Source organism: Ailuropoda melanoleuca, chromosome 1 (genome assembly GCF_002007445.2).
Source record: "Ailuropoda melanoleuca isolate Jingjing chromosome 1, ASM200744v2, whole genome shotgun sequence".
NCBI lineage: Eukaryota > Metazoa > Chordata > Mammalia > Carnivora > Ursidae > Ailuropoda > Ailuropoda melanoleuca.
The window spans coordinates 56,852,571-56,869,619 of NC_048218.1; the positions used below are offsets into that span (position 1 = coordinate 56,852,571).

At 39.9% G+C, this 17,049-nt stretch overlaps 1 protein-coding gene across 1 annotated transcript in view; it reads left to right on the plus strand.

Moving 5' to 3' along the window:
• The first annotated feature begins 3,904 nt into the window (after positions 1-3,904).
• GRAMD1C (GRAM domain containing 1C) overlaps positions 3,905-17,049 on the plus strand; it is a 68,062-nt gene continuing 54,917 nt past the window's right edge. Inside the window, exons 1-2 of the mRNA XM_034669873.1 lie at positions 3,905-4,050; positions 9,162-9,311. Of these exons, the coding sequence (XP_034525764.1) occupies positions 4,024-4,050; positions 9,162-9,311 (177 nt within the window). The 5' untranslated portion in view covers positions 3,905-4,023. The remainder of the gene's footprint in view (positions 4,051-9,161; positions 9,312-17,049) is intronic.

A 17,049-nucleotide genomic window follows, 5' to 3' on the forward strand; every position in this document is an offset into this window, starting at 1 on the left:
GAAACATCCGTAGTCTCTGCAGGTGGTGTTTTGGCCTGCCTACAACATTCATTCTGGCAGTTTACAGCTCAGACTTTGCTTTGCCTTCCTGCTGTGCAGAGCCTCATGGCAAGAGTTTAGGGCCTTATTAGGTCAGTTCTGTGCATGCTTCTGCGCATGTGTGTGACTTTCTAGATTCCCTGGAATTTGGAGGAGCTTTTCAAAGACCTCACTCCCCAGCCTTTCCTCCCAACCTTTTCAGATAGCCTACTGTTTGCCTCAGCTGTTTTCCTTTGCTCGCAGTTGCAGTGGCTAATTCATTTGTTTGCTACCAGCCCTCCCCTTTAAGGTATCTGTCCCATCCCTGGGAGAGTTGTGAGTTAGGTGAAATAAAGGCAAATCATTGAGTTGTCCTTCAGGGAGCTACCAGACAGGTCAAAGCAAGCAACCCCAATTCTTTATAAGTTCTGTGCTACCCCTTCCAAGGCTAGGAACTTGAACCAGGAATGTGGGCTGTTGTGGAGTGGGGGATGGTAGCAGAGTAAAAGAAAATGTCACAAAGCTCTCTTAAGGAGACTCAGCTGGTTTTTGTTTTGTTTTTGTTTTTGTTTAGAGAGAGGGAGAGGCAGGGGGAAGAGCAGAGGGAGAGAAGAGAGTGAATCTTAAGCAGGCCACATGCCTAGCACAGAGTCCAATGAGGGGCTGGATCTCACAACACTGAGATCATGGCCTGAGCCGAAATCAAGAGTTGGACGCTTAACCACTTAACCAAATGAACCACCCAGGCACTCCTGCCTTTTCTATGGTTAGGTATTTTAATAAATCATATGTAGAAGGTGGGAGGAACAAAGTGCAGTGAAAACTGTGATTGGCAGAGAATCAGCAGTGACTCCAATAGCCAGCACAGGGGGGATATTTGGTCCTTTTTGTGGTTTGAACCATGTCCACATTTTTGTCTCTGTTGACATGATTATGGGCTGGACTTGTTTTGGTCTTGCTCTATCATGGTCGTAGAGTGGCTTTTTAAGAACACTGGTGTTACGTGTGACTTTTTGTGTTCAACAGACCACTGTGGCCTGCTAGGAGTACCTGCCATCTCCCGGCTGTCAGGGATTACTGAGAAGCTATCTCAAAACAACTTGCACAGACTCAACTCTTTGCATCTATTCACTTACCTGCCCTTGTGACATATACTCTTTGGTGATACTAAGGATGACCAGTCCACGTTCCTATTCTAGGCCCGCCCATTCATTTGCACAGTAGATCCTACCCCTTTATCCATTCAAGATCTTCACTCCAGCAGCCCTCTCTACCTCTCCAGCATCAGAAATTTTACTTCTCTGTTGGATCATTCCCATGAGTATTCAAATATGCTGCTGTTGTTCCCATCTTAGAAAAAACAAATAAAAATTTGAAAACGAAGCAAAAGAACAAACCCTCCTTTGACCCTAAATCTCCCCTCTAGCTACCACTCGATTTCACTGCCTCGTTTAGAGCAAGACTCTTCCAAGTAGTTGTTTATACATACTGCCTTCTACTCCCTTTCCTTTTCTCTTGAATCTCCTCTCTACCAAAATTGTTCTTGTTAAGGTCACTAATGATCTCCAGATTGCTAAATACAGAGCGATACAGAACTATTCTCAGTTCTCACCCTACTTGACCTGTTAGCAATATCTGACATCTCTGATTTTTTCATCCTCCTTGAAATACTTTATTTGGCATCAGGCTGAGGTTTTTACCTCACTGGCTATTCCTTTGTAGAGTCTTCGCTGTTTCCTCTTTATCTCCTCAACTTCTAAGTCTCTATTTAAAAACTATGTCATCCTTGGGTGCCTGGTTGGCTCAGTTGGTTAAGCGTCTGCCCTTCAGCTCAGGTCATGATCCCAGGATCCCAGAATCCTGAATCAAGCCCCACGTAGGGCTCTCTGATCAGTGGGGAGCCTGCTTCTCCCTCTCCCTCTGCCTGCCACTCCCCTTGCTCATGCTCTCTCTCTGTCAAATAAATAAATACAATCTTTTTTAAAAAATAAAATCTATGTCATCCTTTAAAAGTTGTGTCTAAAACCTAAATAATGATTCACCTAGCCCAACCCTGGATCGTTATTAGATTATTCTCATTTTTTTCCTCCTTTACAAATACTTTAAACCATTTAGTGGGGTGGCACTGTGAGGGGTTTTAGAATCTGAGCAGAGTAAGAAGGGTGTACATACAGAATGCAGTGACCACGATTCCAGGGCAAGGGGTGTTAGGGTGGGATGGATGAAGAGGGAGTCTGTGCAGGGGGCATTTAATATTGCACATTGAAGGAGATACGGTAACAAATGGTAACATGTGATCTAGGGCTAGATTCTCTTACTACAGAGGATATCATTGGGACAATTGGTGGAATTTTAATGTAGTGTGAGAATTAGAAGAGAGTAATATAATATTAATTTCCCAATTTTGTTGGTCATATTATGATTGTTGGGGAGAAATACTCATCTCAGTATTCAGAATTGATAGGGCACAGTTTGATTATTTTCAAATTGCTCAGGGAAAAGGTTATTGTAACATATTTGCAACTTTTCTGTAAGTTTGAATTGTTTCAAAATTTAAAAATTTTAAATAGTTTTAAAATATTTTACATAATAACCACATTCATCTTGTACCATTAAAAAATTTTTGGCAATATTAAATTCTTTCAATCCAAAGTAGAGTTCTTGGCATGACTTCAATTCGAAAAATAGGCATTTTTGATTCAGCCTACTCTTGTACACAACATCGAAGGAAAATACGATTTATGCTAAGTTTTGCAGGACAAAGACAAGAGCATATCCCTTCTTGATTACCTTATTTGGTAATTATTCTTTAACATGTAAATCATTTAAAAAAATATGCAGTATCTGACTTTTTGTGAAAGTGGATTTGACTTTCCCTCTGCAACTTTACATTATGATTATTTTCAAACATACAGAAATAGAAAGAGTACAGCTGAATAGTGGTATACCCTCCACATAGATGGAATAATTGTTAACATTTTGCTATTTTGCTCTTTCTTCTTTTATCTATTGTCTTAGTTTATATAGGCTGTTAGAACAACAGATACCATAGGTTAGGTGGCATAAACAACAACATTTCTCACGGTTCTGGAGTCTGAGAAGTCCAGGCTTGAGACACCTGCAGATTCTGTGTCTGGTGGGAACCCACATCCTGTTCATAGACTGCAGTATTCTTACAGTGTCCACATATGGTGGAGGGGGATTACGTGTCAACATATGAATTTGGGGAGGACACATTCAGCCTATGGTATCTATATTTGTTGAAGGATTTGAAATCAAGTTGCAGGCATCATGACACGTCACTCCTAAATACCTGAGCGCGAATTTTCTGAGAATAAAGACATTCTCCAATATCACCACAAAGTATTAATTATTCACAAACGAATATCAATAACTTTATCCAGAAATTGTAACTTCTTCCATAACACTAACTTTCACATATATTTCATATTTGATATTCCTCAATTGCTCTAGAATGTCTTTTATAGCTGTTCTTTTGGAAGGGAGGGAACCAGGCTCTGCAACACTCAATAGCTTTTAATGAGTAACTTCAAGCCCTTATTTGAAGGAACAAGACTGTCACGCAATTCACTATTTTGCACATTGGAGCAGAGAACGTATTGTGAGAAAGAGAGGGGAGGGGGTGCTTTCTGAAGAGTGACTTGTGCCCGGAAGCCATTTCACCACAGGCACGGGAGTTTGAGACTGGGAGGTAGGTAAGGACGGGGGCTCATCTCGATCCCTAGTAAAGACTGGACTCCAGGCTAACAAAGTAACATTACATCCTTGCGAGTTAGCCAAAGGCAACTGCCGCCAGAGGGCGCAAGACACGCCGCCAGGACCGCAGGTGGCCCTCGAAGGTCTGGCTGCGGGGGCGCGCGGGGCCCAGAGTCCGGAGCGCGCGCCGGGGAGGTGGAGTGGGGGTCGGCGCGGGGCGCGCGCGGGGCCGCTCTCTCCTCGCGCGGGGCGCGCGTGCGCGGTTCCGCTGCGGCGGAGGGAGCCGCGATGGAGGGCGCGTTGACTGTCCGCCAGGTAAGCGGCGCCTCGCTTGGGGCTGCTTCCCTAGCGGTGGCAGGACCGGCAGTTTTCTTCGCGATAGTGGTCTGAACCCTCTCAAATTATGATAATTAATTCCTCCCTTCCCTTATCTTGGTGCTCTTTGGAGTAATTTGGAAAGTTGTTACCGAGGAAACGGTTTCCTGTGCTTCCTGCGAGCCTTCCCCTCCGGGCGACGGTGGAACATCTGCTACTCTGTGGGCGCGGAGAGCTGGAATTTGGTTCCAAAAGTCCTAGTCCAGACGTCTCAGCCTCAGGCCCTACTGACCCAGGCTCAGTGGTCGCGGTTCTGACCCGACATCGCGTCGATCCAGTCTCACCCGCTTCCCCTATCAGCTCTTGAATAAAGGGCCCAGAACTCGAGTTTAAATCACTGTGCTGTCAACCAAGCTTTTGGTTTCAACTAGTTTTGTTATTTGTTTACTGCCTTATTTGATAAACGGAAGAACTTGCTGGTCAGTCTTCGGGGTGAAAGCCTACGTTTGTTGCAGGAGTACCTGCATTTCTGAACACGATGCTCATTACTTTTATATTGGTTGTGTGTATCGATTTTACTTTTAGAGAATTGCAATCAGTGCGATACCTTTTATTTGAGAGGCATTTTACAATTTACACAATTGTAGAGGCATTCAAATAATTGTTGAATGAACAAATGAATGTACTGTTTCAATTGATTCTCAAGTCATTACTATGAAGTAGTCATGATAGATATTAATGAACCCAATCAGTTATTTATTCACCCCAGTCCTTGCCACTGGGTGTTGAGATAAGATGGTGAGCAACAGAGACATGATCCCTGCTCTCAATGAATTTATAAACCAGAGAGAGTTATTACCCCTACTATAGAGTGGAGAAAATAGATTTAGACTGACTGCCAAGATCACACAATTAATAAGTTAAAGAGGTAGGATCCTATTGCAGGCACTCTATAAAGCCAGAATGAACCTCCCTCTCCCCCCCTCCCCCCCACCCAAGAATTTGATTTGGGTATAGAATGATGCCACACACACACACACACACACACATACACACACCATGAGTGTATGAAAAGGCTATTACTGATATATAATGTCTTATTAAATACTTACATAATGAAAAGTGAGGAGCAGGACAGCCTTCTCAAGCAGATCCAAAATGACTTAGAAGGGCAAGGAAAGGAAGCTAGATCTGGGTTTTTATTGAGGTTAAAATTGGGGTCAGGGTGAGGGTTCGTTCCTCTGTGTGTACTAGAGTTTGCTTGGTTTGACGCTCTCACCCACACCAAAGGTAAGATCGCCCATGCTTTCTTATCAGCTTGCCCATTTGAGGGATAGAAGAGGAAGAGGAGGGGCTTAATAGCTGTCAGCAGGCAAACATAAAAAAATTGAATGAGACTCCTTTCTATAATTCACTCCGCATGTTTGGGTAATGACTGAAATGTACTATTTTCATTTAGTTTTCGAAGTTTTATAAGTAAGCCGTCATGAATGTCTATGAGGCCTGCAGCCTGTGCCCAGTAGGGAGATGAAAGTTCCATTGAATGCCTTGTTCAAGAGCCCAACCTTGTATTTTGAGAAATAAAATGAGTGCCTTGGTCACCGTTAGTAATGTCTGGATAGGGATAACAGGGATAGGAGTGTCTTGGTGAGGCCTTTTATTATGGCTTTTGTGTATGTAGAGACATGTGTGATCCTGATTTAGTTTGAATATCTGTGAAACAAGAGATTTCCAGAGTTCTTTATCCCAAAGGGTGCAGCTCATAGAAGGTGCTCCAAGAGTCTGTAAAAATGTGCACTGTTGGCCCAAATATCCAGTAAGATGACTGTGGGAAGTTCGGCCAGTTGTGCTGACCTTTGGGTCCTTACCTTTATCAAGGACATCTTGGTTAAGGGATGAATAGCAGTAAATATCTTGTGGGCTTCATTGTGTGTAATGGTGGTGATGCTGTCCACTGAGTGGAAAGTTTGTCCATCGAACTTCGGTTGAACCCAAGTCACTCCTCAGGTTTTCAAGGGGTCCAGAAGAGTGGTAAGGTCTTCCAGCACATGACATCTGACAAAAGAATGAGGATGGGGGAGAGCATGTCCTCCTGCAGGTGAGATATGTCATGGGGCCCAGATTTGGTTTTATCCTGTAGCAAGGAGGCCTTGGTGGTTGTGCTGAGCTGCAAGGTGTTGCTTTTAGGACCCAAGGCATGAACAGCTGGGTATGAAGGATCACAGGCACAGGTCTTGTAGATCTGTTTCCAGGAGAGTCCGTTATGCTGTCAGTAACTGCTGCTCTAATGGAGTATACTGTAGGGCTAGGGAGATAGTTTCTTGCATCAGAAGCCTATGGACAACTTACAGACACTGTGGGTGGTCTAGAGACTCCAGGAGTCATGGAAAGAAGCTGCTAAAGTCTCTATGATGAAGAATTCTTTGTGTGTATGTGTGTGTGTGTTGGTGGGGGAGGGGAATAGCACTAATGGGAGTGTCTGTTATAATTTTGACAAGTATTAGAATCATTTTTGGGGAGGGGTCCTTATTCAGCGTGACTCATTTGCAAGTAACAGTGTAGATAAGCTTAAGTAAAATTTGTAAATGAGGAATGTATTTCTCCAGACCCCCAAAATGCCTAATAAGTGTTGAGCCTGTTTTAATGTTGTGGGTGCTGAGAGGGTTTTCTTGACATTGTTAGGGGTGGAGAGGCCCTTGGTTTACCAAATAATTTTCAGGAATTTAACTAAGGTGGCAGTCCTTACGCTGTGTTTGGGGCAATGATCCATCCCCCTTTCGTGAACTCCTTTGTGCATATTTGTATATCCTGACTGGGTATCTCAGAAGAATGTCTTCAGAGGAGGATGTAATTAATGTAATGTCATACTTGTGCTCCTGGAGAAAAATGGATACAATTACGATATTGCCTGTAAAGTTTGCATGTGATGGCAAGCCTTTTGAGATATCCTGTACTAGGATACTACCTTGGCTAGCTAGGTAAAGATATATTGTGTCCCACTAGAGGTGAAGGCAAAATGTGACTGAGAGGTTATTGAAAGAGACATTGAATAGAATATTAGCCAATTTAGAATATCAAATATTTACCAGTTTCTAATTGGACAGAGTCAATAATTGCCATAGTACTGGGGACAGGGGCCTTCATGGATAAGAGCATAGTATCAAGGGCACAGTAATCAACTGTGAGGCACCATTCAGTTTTCCAACTTTAATAGGCCACATTAGGCTGTTAAATGGAAAAGCTGTAGGGATAATCACTTTTTCACAAATTAGGTCTTATATAATAAACCCCAATCCTCGAAGGTCCTGTTTTATGTTATATTGGGTTGTATTTACTATTTTAACTAGGGGTTGGGGGGGTGGTCCATGGGGGTCCCACTTTTTAAAAAGCCATTTGTAAGCTCCAAAGACTCTATTTGAATTTTTTTAGGTCCGAGCATCCATTGCCAATATGGGATATTTTAGGGTGATGTGTACTATACCATATTACCAGGGAGAATTAGGCAAGGCTGTACTTCTGGGGGTTAAAGTGATGCATACCTATTAATGGTCCGTTTTATGCTGAGTAATTCCCTTAAGGTTATAGGAGGTGCCTTGTTTAAACTGAGTGGGATCTCCTGGTGTAGCTGTAGTTTGAGCCTAGTATTGATTAAAGCCATGAATATTTGCCACTTGATACATTTCAGCAGATGTTGAAGTTAATTCAAAAACCTATGCTATGGAGGTACAAAAGCCAATCTTTATCTTTTGTTGTATAAATTATTTTAATAAGTTTTGGATTTCCAATTAGGCCAAATTTTTGTTTTTTTTTTTTTTTTTTTTTTTTTTTTTGGTTTGGTTTCTTTTTTGGATTGTTGCTTTGTTTGTTTCTTTGTTTCTCTTTCTCTCCCTTTTGGCGGTGTGTGAATATACTTCAAGTGGAAGGAGTCCTCTCTACCATTTCCTATTTATATATTTGAATCTCCAGAGATCCTCAAGTCAGTATCACCAGGGTTAGGGGCATGTCGTTATTTTATAGAGTTTAAAAACCCTAGCTTGGGGCGCCTTGGGGTGGCTCAGTTGGTTAAGCGTCTGCCTTTGGCTCAGGTCATCATCTCCAGTGTCCTGGAATCGAGCCCCCACATCGGACTCCCTGCTCAGCTGGGAGCTTGCTTCTCCCTCCCCCTCTCCCTGCTTCTCCGTTTCTCTCTACCTGCAGCTTCTCCTGCTCGTGTTCTCTCTCTCTGTGCCAAATAAATAAATAAAATCTTTAAAAAATAATAAATAAAAACCCTGAGCTAAGTTGAGTTTGCATTACCCCTTTGCTGTGCCACATGGGTGCCATGGGTGGTGGATCAGGATTTTTGTTACAACAGCGGCATAGGTGGCGGTGGCAGCAGCAGCCCCAGCAGGGCAACAGCACGAACAACAGAGGTATTTAAGGGGCCTGGCGAGCTCTAATTGTTCTCACAATGGCTGCTCCCTTCCCTCCTCCCAACCCTTTTCTCTCTTTTTTAAAACTCCATAATGACTCTCTTTCATGAGTGACCACCCACTGGGCCCGTATCTTGCACAGGGTATACTCTTTCCCCCAGTGCTCCATAGATTGGGGGCCAATGCCTGATTAATTTTATTTTTAACTCCATTGTTTGTATAAATCAGAGTGAGTTTACCAACTTCCCACAAATGGTTAGTAAGGCTGCTTCCACTATCTTAGTATTACAAACATTGTTGACTCCATGTACACAGGGTTTTAGGCCTTACTAGGCATTGCAGATTGCTCTCCACAAAGAGGTTGAACTAATTGTCATTCCCATTACACGGTATTTTTTGCTGTTTAATGTTCCTCTAGCTGACTATGAACTTTTGGAGGCTAAGGTTTTATTGTTTTAAGGTTTTATTCAGTTTTTAATCCCCAGTGCCAATTAAACTACCTAACAAGTAGAAGTAGTTGGACAGTATTTGTCACATGTGTAAATATATGAACTATAGAAGAAAAACATATTAATTACTGTTTTCTAAAAGCTTAAATCTTGTTTTCAAGTTAATTTATCTAGTTTGAACATTAACTCTTTTCATTTTAAAATGAGCCTTTCTCAGTAAGTAATTTAAATTATTGATACTTGTTTCCAGGTAATAAATGAAGGGGAGTCAAGCTTTGCCACTGAGACACAGGAAGAATTAGAGGAGAATCCTAGTCCCGTTGTGGAAGAGAATAATGTAGTTTCAGCAAAAAAACAGGGGCCAAATTTACATAACTGGAGTAGTGACTGGAGCTTTTGGGTAATATTTTTTCTTTCTTATATCTTCATTTTAATCCTAAATGCAAATTTGCTTTAAGTTTATAGCAATTTGTATAATATTTATTATGTTGTCTTATTAGCTTCTAGCTTTCAGATATTTACATTTTTAGTCCAGAGTCCAAGACATGTCTGACTATGCTCTCCTTTGGCCACTAGAATGCACTGTTGTCTGGTTTGTTCTAGTGGAATTGTCTGCTTCAGTTTCCCTGGGAGAAAACTACACCGCAGAACTGGATTCCACTGACACTGTTGTTCACTGTATTGGCAAGACTAACGTTATGCAGAAACCATATTTCTAGATGTTACTGAGACATCAGCTATTTTACATAATTTTTATTTAAAGAATTAGTTTCATTTCTAAAAAGTTTAACAATGTTTGACCTGTGGTATATAATAATTATAAGATAGGTTTTAAAGTTAAGAGTTTCACATTCTATTTGCACTGTACTTACTTGGTTGTCTAACCTGAATATGGCTCAGGTTCCCCGCACTGTAAAATGAGACCCCAGCTTGCTGATTAGGTGTACGGTCTTTCGGTAAGAACAGAATTTCTATTGCTATATGAATGCTAGCATTTGTTATCTTAAAGGGCTTGTTCTAAATCTAGCAGTTCCTACGAGAGTTATGAGATATTTGACAGAATCTGGTATAATGCAACTATAAGTGAAACTTATATACGATTATAAGGCATTTATAGTTCCAATATTAATTCATTAGAAAGCTGATCTCTTGACAATTAGGTATACTTGGTAGCAGAATTTCTTAAAATTTTAGAGTAGCCTAAAAAAGACATGATATTAACAGGTTATAAAGATTAGTAAAAGTACCATTATTCTGTTCATAATTAGTAGCTCAGTTTTTGAATATTATTGAATCTTAACATGAATAACAGTTTTTTAATTCCTATTAAAAAACTCAACGTAAGTTTTTAAAAACCATATCCTAAGGCAAATGTTTAATTCTAAGAAATATACCGAATAACTACACATCCTGAAAATTATGTCATCTATATTGATTATATTATTTTTGGTTACATACAGAGAAAGTTTATGACTATTATAGTGTTTTGGCCCTTCTGTACTATGATTTTTTTAGCTTTGTTATAGATTAGAAAACCTTTATCGTTCCAAGAGCTACCTACAGGGCTAAAAAGTCACTGTGTTATTCTTGGCAGACTTAAAGCAGGAAGAAGGGTAAAGCAAGAAAAGGAACAAGCAGGGGAATGAGGATTTAGTAATAGGAAAGAGGAAGAAAAAGAGGTATGTGTTCTAGAGCTTTGCTACTACTCAAAGTGTAGCATGTGGGCCCACAGACTTGGCATCACCTGTCAGCTGATTAGAAATGCAGTGTCTCGGCCCCACCTCAGACCTACTGAATTAGAATCTTTACTTCGCAAGAATTCAGGAGATTTGTATGAACATTCAAGTTTGAGAAGCACTTGCTTAGAGCGTTGAAGGTCTACTTTGGCTCATCTTAGGTCTCTGTGTTGATTACAAGCACTTTATTTTGAGGAATTTTTTTTTGAGGAATTTTTATATGTTTTCAAGCAGGGGGAGTGGGAGAGGAAGAAGCAGGATCCCAGTGGAGGAGCCTGATGCGGGGCTTCATCCCAGGACCCTGGGATCACGCCCTGAGCTGAAGGCAGACCCTTAATGACTGAGCCACCCAGGCGCCCCCTCATGGAATAGATTTAAAAACAAATACAACATCTTAAAAGTTTTACTGACTTTCTCCCAGGTCACTTACCCAGAAACTATACTATTAGAACTGAGAAGCAAACAAAAACAAAGAGCCTGAATAGCTAAATCAAAGGTCATGCTGATGTATTTTGTGGAGGAGAATTCCTCAAGTATTCATTTGGAATATCTTTAATATATTTTTGACATATTTTTAATAAGCCTAAATTAGTTGGTTCCCATTTTATAGTTGAATAGAATATTGGAGATAGGGGAATTACTTGGTGATAACATATGGAGAGTAGGAAGAATTGGTATCAGAAGCTCAAAAAGTGTAGCAACCTGGGCGTCTTAACGTGGAGGCCAAAGGTCTATGCAGATTAGTTTTCTCTAATATAATACAGTTATTGCTAGAAGTGATGGTTAAGAAGTCTGCAAAATAATGCACTTTTTCTCTACCATTTTAAATCCATCTGCTTCTACCACTGACACCACCCTGTTGCTGCTTTCATTCTCCTGGCAGTAAAGTTGAAATTGAATGAATGTAGTAAGATGACTCTGTTCACTGAGGGATCCAAGATCAACGCAAGAAAGACCAGTACCAAAGCAGGAAAATATTCGTGAGGCACATGACCTGGTAGTTAAGCAAAGAGTTGAAAAAGCGCCAGAGCCGTTTCACTGGAATACCCAAGGAATCTGGATTTGTGCCTTTACACTTATGGAAGGTTTCTACCAAAAGGAATTGATAACTTTTAAAAGTTTTGGTATTTAAGGAGTTAAGCTCCAGGGACCTGAAAAATTCACTGGTGTAGAATAACTCATATATTCTGGCCTGGCCAACTCAGTTGTTCCCCAGTAGTGAATTTAGAGGGCAGCGTGATATCATTAAGTGAACTGGAGATTGGGAACAAAAAGGGATTTCACTGTGTGGTACTCTTGAGTGTGTTGTTTAACCTCTCAGGTGCCTCACTTATAAAATGAGAGATTGGGCCATAGTATTGCAATATTGGTGTGTCTTGAATCAATATGGGAAAAAAGGTGGAGGGGGTGTTTGGCTAGCAAGTGCTTATAATTTACATTCCTGGTAGCTGTGTATCAGTCATAAAAAACTCTGGGCGTATACAGTGAGAGCATGTTACATGGGGGACACCTTTCCTTAAGAGTGGTGAAAAGGGTTGAAAAGTGCTGGATAAGAGAACCTTCTATTTGTAATATTGGAAAATATATTTTGATGATTCCCCAGAAATAAAAAAATTGTGAAAACTTGACAAAAGGATGCAAGACAGTGAAATAGAGTTCATTAAAGTTTTTTTGTTGTTGTTGAGGCTGGTTTCTTTTTAGACCTTATCCATTTAATCTTGTGCTGCTTAACAGATTGGCTAGTGAGTGTCAGAATTTCTGACAGTAGGGCTTTGTTTTTTAAGTTTTATTTATTTATTTAATTCCAGGGCAGTTAACAGCTGACGGTAAGACTTTAATTTAAAGGAGTTTGATTAGGGTGTCTGGGTGGCTTAAGTTGGTTAAGCGTCTGCCTTCGGCTCAGGTCATGATCCCAGGATCTTGGGATCGAGTCCCACACCGAGTTCCCCAGTCAGCGGGGAGCCGATTGCTCCCCGTGCTTCTGCTGCTCCCCCTGCTGTGCTCTCTCATTCTCTCTCTGTCAAATAAATAAATAAAATCTTAAAAAAAAAAAAAAGAAAGGAGCTTGATTAAATCACCATAGACCTGATGGTGAGATCAACAGCTGTAGATTTTCTATTTCAATCCTGTAATACAGAAATAGAAATCTTAGTTGTTGCATTTCTTTTCTTTTTTATTTTAAAATTAAAATATTTATTCCTTGTATGTGGTAAATGAGTTTTATTAAAAACTTTTAAGTCCTAATGTAAAAAAAATTATGTGAAAGGAAAAAAAACCTTGAAATAAACTTAATGGCAAATAAATACTTATGCTTTTTTGCTCTTTAACTGTTAGTAAAAATACATAGCAGAAACAACAACAACAAAACCAAACCCCAAAAACCCCACAAAACAAAAACTCTTCTTTTTTTCTAACTAAAATAATGATATATTCCAGGTGGATTAACGTCCCAGAGGAAAAGCATACAGAGATTTGCAGCAGACACATTGATTTAATGTAACTTCTCTTAGTGATGTAGGGCTAGTAACTATTGAGAGTAGAAAAAAGCCTTTGAGATTTTCTGTTTCTTATGTTTAGAAAATCACATACTGGGGTGCTTGGGTGGCTGAGTTGTTTAAGCCCCTGACTCTTGATTTCAGCTCAGGTCGTGATCTCAGAGTTGTGAGATCAAGTCCCACACTGGGCTCCTCACTCGACATGGAACTTGGTTAAGATTCTCTCTCTCCCTTACCCTCTGTCCCCCCTCCTACCCCCCTACTTGCATGCTCTCTCTCTCTCAAAAAAAAATGAATAAAATAAAAATAAAAATTTTTTTTCTTCTAAAACATTTTTTTAGAAGATTTATTTATTTATTTGAGAAAGAGAGAGAGAGAATACATGAGCAGGGGGCAGGGGAAAGGGGAAGAGGGAGAGGGAGAAGCGACTCCCTGCTGAACACAGAGCCTGATGTGGGGGCGTGATTTCCAGATCCTGGGATCATGACCTGAGCCAAAGGCAGATGCCTAATTGACTGAGCCACCCAGGTTACCCTATTCTAAAATAAGAATAAAACAGGTCTTGATTTTGAACCATTGTATATGTGCAAATAATAAATACTATACTTATGTTTTATTAGAGAAATATTTAAAGTTGAATTTTTCTCGATCATAATCAACTTTTTTCTAATTATACAAGCAAGCAGAAGTCTTGACTGTACTTTATCATTGACTTACAGCATGACCATAGTCATGTTATTCACAAGTAAACTTTTCTGCTTATAAGTGGGGGATAAAACTTGTCACAAACCTGATTTAGAGGTAGGTACGTTATGAGGATTAATTAATGTTGCACTGTTAAATAACAATAAAAAAACCCCAAGAGGATTAATTAGTATGTTTGTAACATACTTTGGCATCTTTGGAGAGGCATTTTCTGTAATCATATGTTAGTCTTCCCCAATGTATCTTGGATTTATTCAAGCTAAAGGGTATTTTAGACTTTCACTTTGGTAACTGATAGAAAAGAATAAACTTATTTTCCAATTTCTGCTGGATTTGAAAATCATATTTTATCTAATTAAAATTTAATTATAGGTAGATTTTGCTTGAAAACCTAGATATCTTAATACTTTTAGATTTAATTATAAGGGAATAGGAACTAACATTTCTGGCAATATGGAAAGAGGACCATTTAACTTAAAAGCACTTCTGCTACAAAGTACCTAGAAATGCTGGATGAAATGTTACAAACATGTTTTTAAAATGAATGTCTGGGCTCACAAAATAGCAAGGGAAATACCCAAGGACTAAAAAAGAACAGGGAACTGATTACCGGAGTTGTAAGTACATGAGGTAATGCTGAGGCAGCCCTGAGGAGTTTATTTGTTTCAGTAACGAAAGCTTTAATGGCCACAGTGGGATCAGAGATGATGCCTTGGACTTGTATGAATTAGAACCGGTAACTCTTTATAGAGCCATGACTCTTGAAGAGTTATACATTCTGTGGAAGGTAGACTAGGAAAGAAATTCACCTACTCCTGCCCATTTGAAGACAAGGAAGCTTACCTGCCTAAACTCGTGCTTGGAGTGGCAGAGGAGGAAAATCTTCTTGAGAGTCACAACTGTAGTCAATCTCTCATGATGTTTTGAGACCTGAATTTAATACTTTATGAGTAAGCAGAAGGAGATTCAATAAGTAGCATATTAGACCCTTAAAACTTAAGATAAAACTACCAGATAAAGACTATAAAACCATCATTTGATATTATTAAAGACTTAATAGAAGGAATTAAGCATGTGATAAATGAATACAACCTTTAAAAAAAAAATTTAGATTGAGCAGGGGGAGGGACAGAGGGAGAGGGAGCGGGAAAGAATCTCAAGCAGACTCTATGCTGCACACAGAGCCCAACACAGGACTTGATCTCATGACCCCGAAATCATGACCTGAGCTGAAACCAAGCGTCAGACACTTAACCGACCGAGCCACCCTGGTACCCCGGATAAGACATTCTTAAAGACACCAGGCAGATTTGGGAAACAACCAAATACAACTTCTACAAATGAAAAATGTGGTCATTGAAGTAGTAATTTAACAATTCAGTGGACATGAGAAATAGCCGCTAAAGAGAAAAATTAGTAAACTGGTATATGAGGAAATTGTTACACTGTGCCACTGAGAGATGAAGATAGAAAAATTTGAAAGAGAATGGCTTAAGTGATAAGGAGAAAAGTAGAGGAGTCCAATATGAATCTAATAGAAGTTTCAGAAGATCAGCATAAAAGCAATATTCAAAAAGGTATCCCTGAAAATTTTCTACTCTTGATGAAAGACCAGAATTAGGAAGTACAGTGAGTCTCTTACAGGATAAATGAAAAGACTATATGAGCAGAGACATTATTATTAAACAAGTGGCAAAGGTAGATAGATATACATGAATTAAGATAGGAATAGATTTTTTTAAAAAGTTTATTTATTTATTTATTTTTAGTAATTTCTACACCCAGCAGGGGGCCTGAACTCATGAACCTGAGATCAAGAGTCACACGCTCTTCTGACTGAGCCAGCCAGACACCCCAGGAATAGTAATTTACTAATTCATTTGAGTGTCTTCTATGCAGGAGGCTGTACTAAATGTCTCTGCCGTTCTAGAGCTGATTGGGAGATGAATAGTATACACATAAGCAAATATGTAATGTATTTCTTTTGTTTCAAGTTTTTATTTAAATTCTAGATAACATATAGTATAGTATTGATTTCAGGGGTAATTTAGTGATTCATCACTTACATACAACACCCAGTGCTCATCACAACAAGTGCCCTCCTTAATACCTATCACCCACTTAGCCCATCCCCTGCCCACTTCTCCAGCAACCCTCAGTTTGCTCTCTATAGTTTATATAGCTAATAGTCTCTTATAGTTTGCCTCCTCTCCCCACTCCCCCCCCCTTTTTTTTGCGAATGTGTAAGATTACATCAGGTAGTGATAGAAGACAATAGAGGAATGTAAGGTATAGAGAATCACATGGAAGGGAGTAGCATTTTTCAGTTAGGATGGTCTGGAAAAGCTTTTCTGAGGAGGTACCATTTGAGAAAGCCGTATATCAGGGACAAGGAAAGAACATAGATGAATCATGTGAGGAAGGGGAAAGGGAAGTGGTGTTCTATGGAAAGGCAAGAGGCAGAAATAAGATTGGCTTGTTTGACAAAGAGCTTACTGATGGGGTCAGATGTAGTGAGTGAGGAAGAAGAAAAAGGTCAAGGGTAATGATTCCTAGGTTTCTGATTAGTGCAACTAGGTGCATGGAAGCATCACTTAGGAGAAGAGAAAGACAGGAGAGAAGTAATTTTGGGGGTTTGGGAAATCAAGTTGGAGATGCATATTTGATAAGCAAGTAGAAAAGTCTAGTAGGCTATTGCATTTATAACTTGAATCTCTGGAGAGAGATTGAAGCAGGAAATAAATTTGGGAGAGTTTGAGTGTGGATGATATTTAAAGACAGATTTATAAAGATGAGATGAAATCACTTAGGGGAAAATATGGATAAAGGATGGAAATGGACTCTCCAATGTTTAGAATCTCTCTCTTTTTTTTTTTTTTTTAAAGATTTTATTTATTTATTTGACAGAGACAGAAACAGCCAGTGAGAGAGGGAACACAAGCGAGGGGAGTGGGAGAGGAAGAAGCAGGCTCATAGCAGAAGAGCCTGATGTGGGGCTCGATCCCATAACGCCGGGATCACGCCCTGAGCCGAAGGCAGACGCTTAACCGCTGTGCCACCCAGGCGCCCCTAGAATCTCTCTCTGATGTTTACGTGGTGGAGCAGGAACTAGCAAAAGAAACTGAGATTTGGCTAATGAGATAAAATCTTAGGAGGTGTGGCATCCTCAAAGGCAAATGATGGATGTCTTTTAAGGACAGAG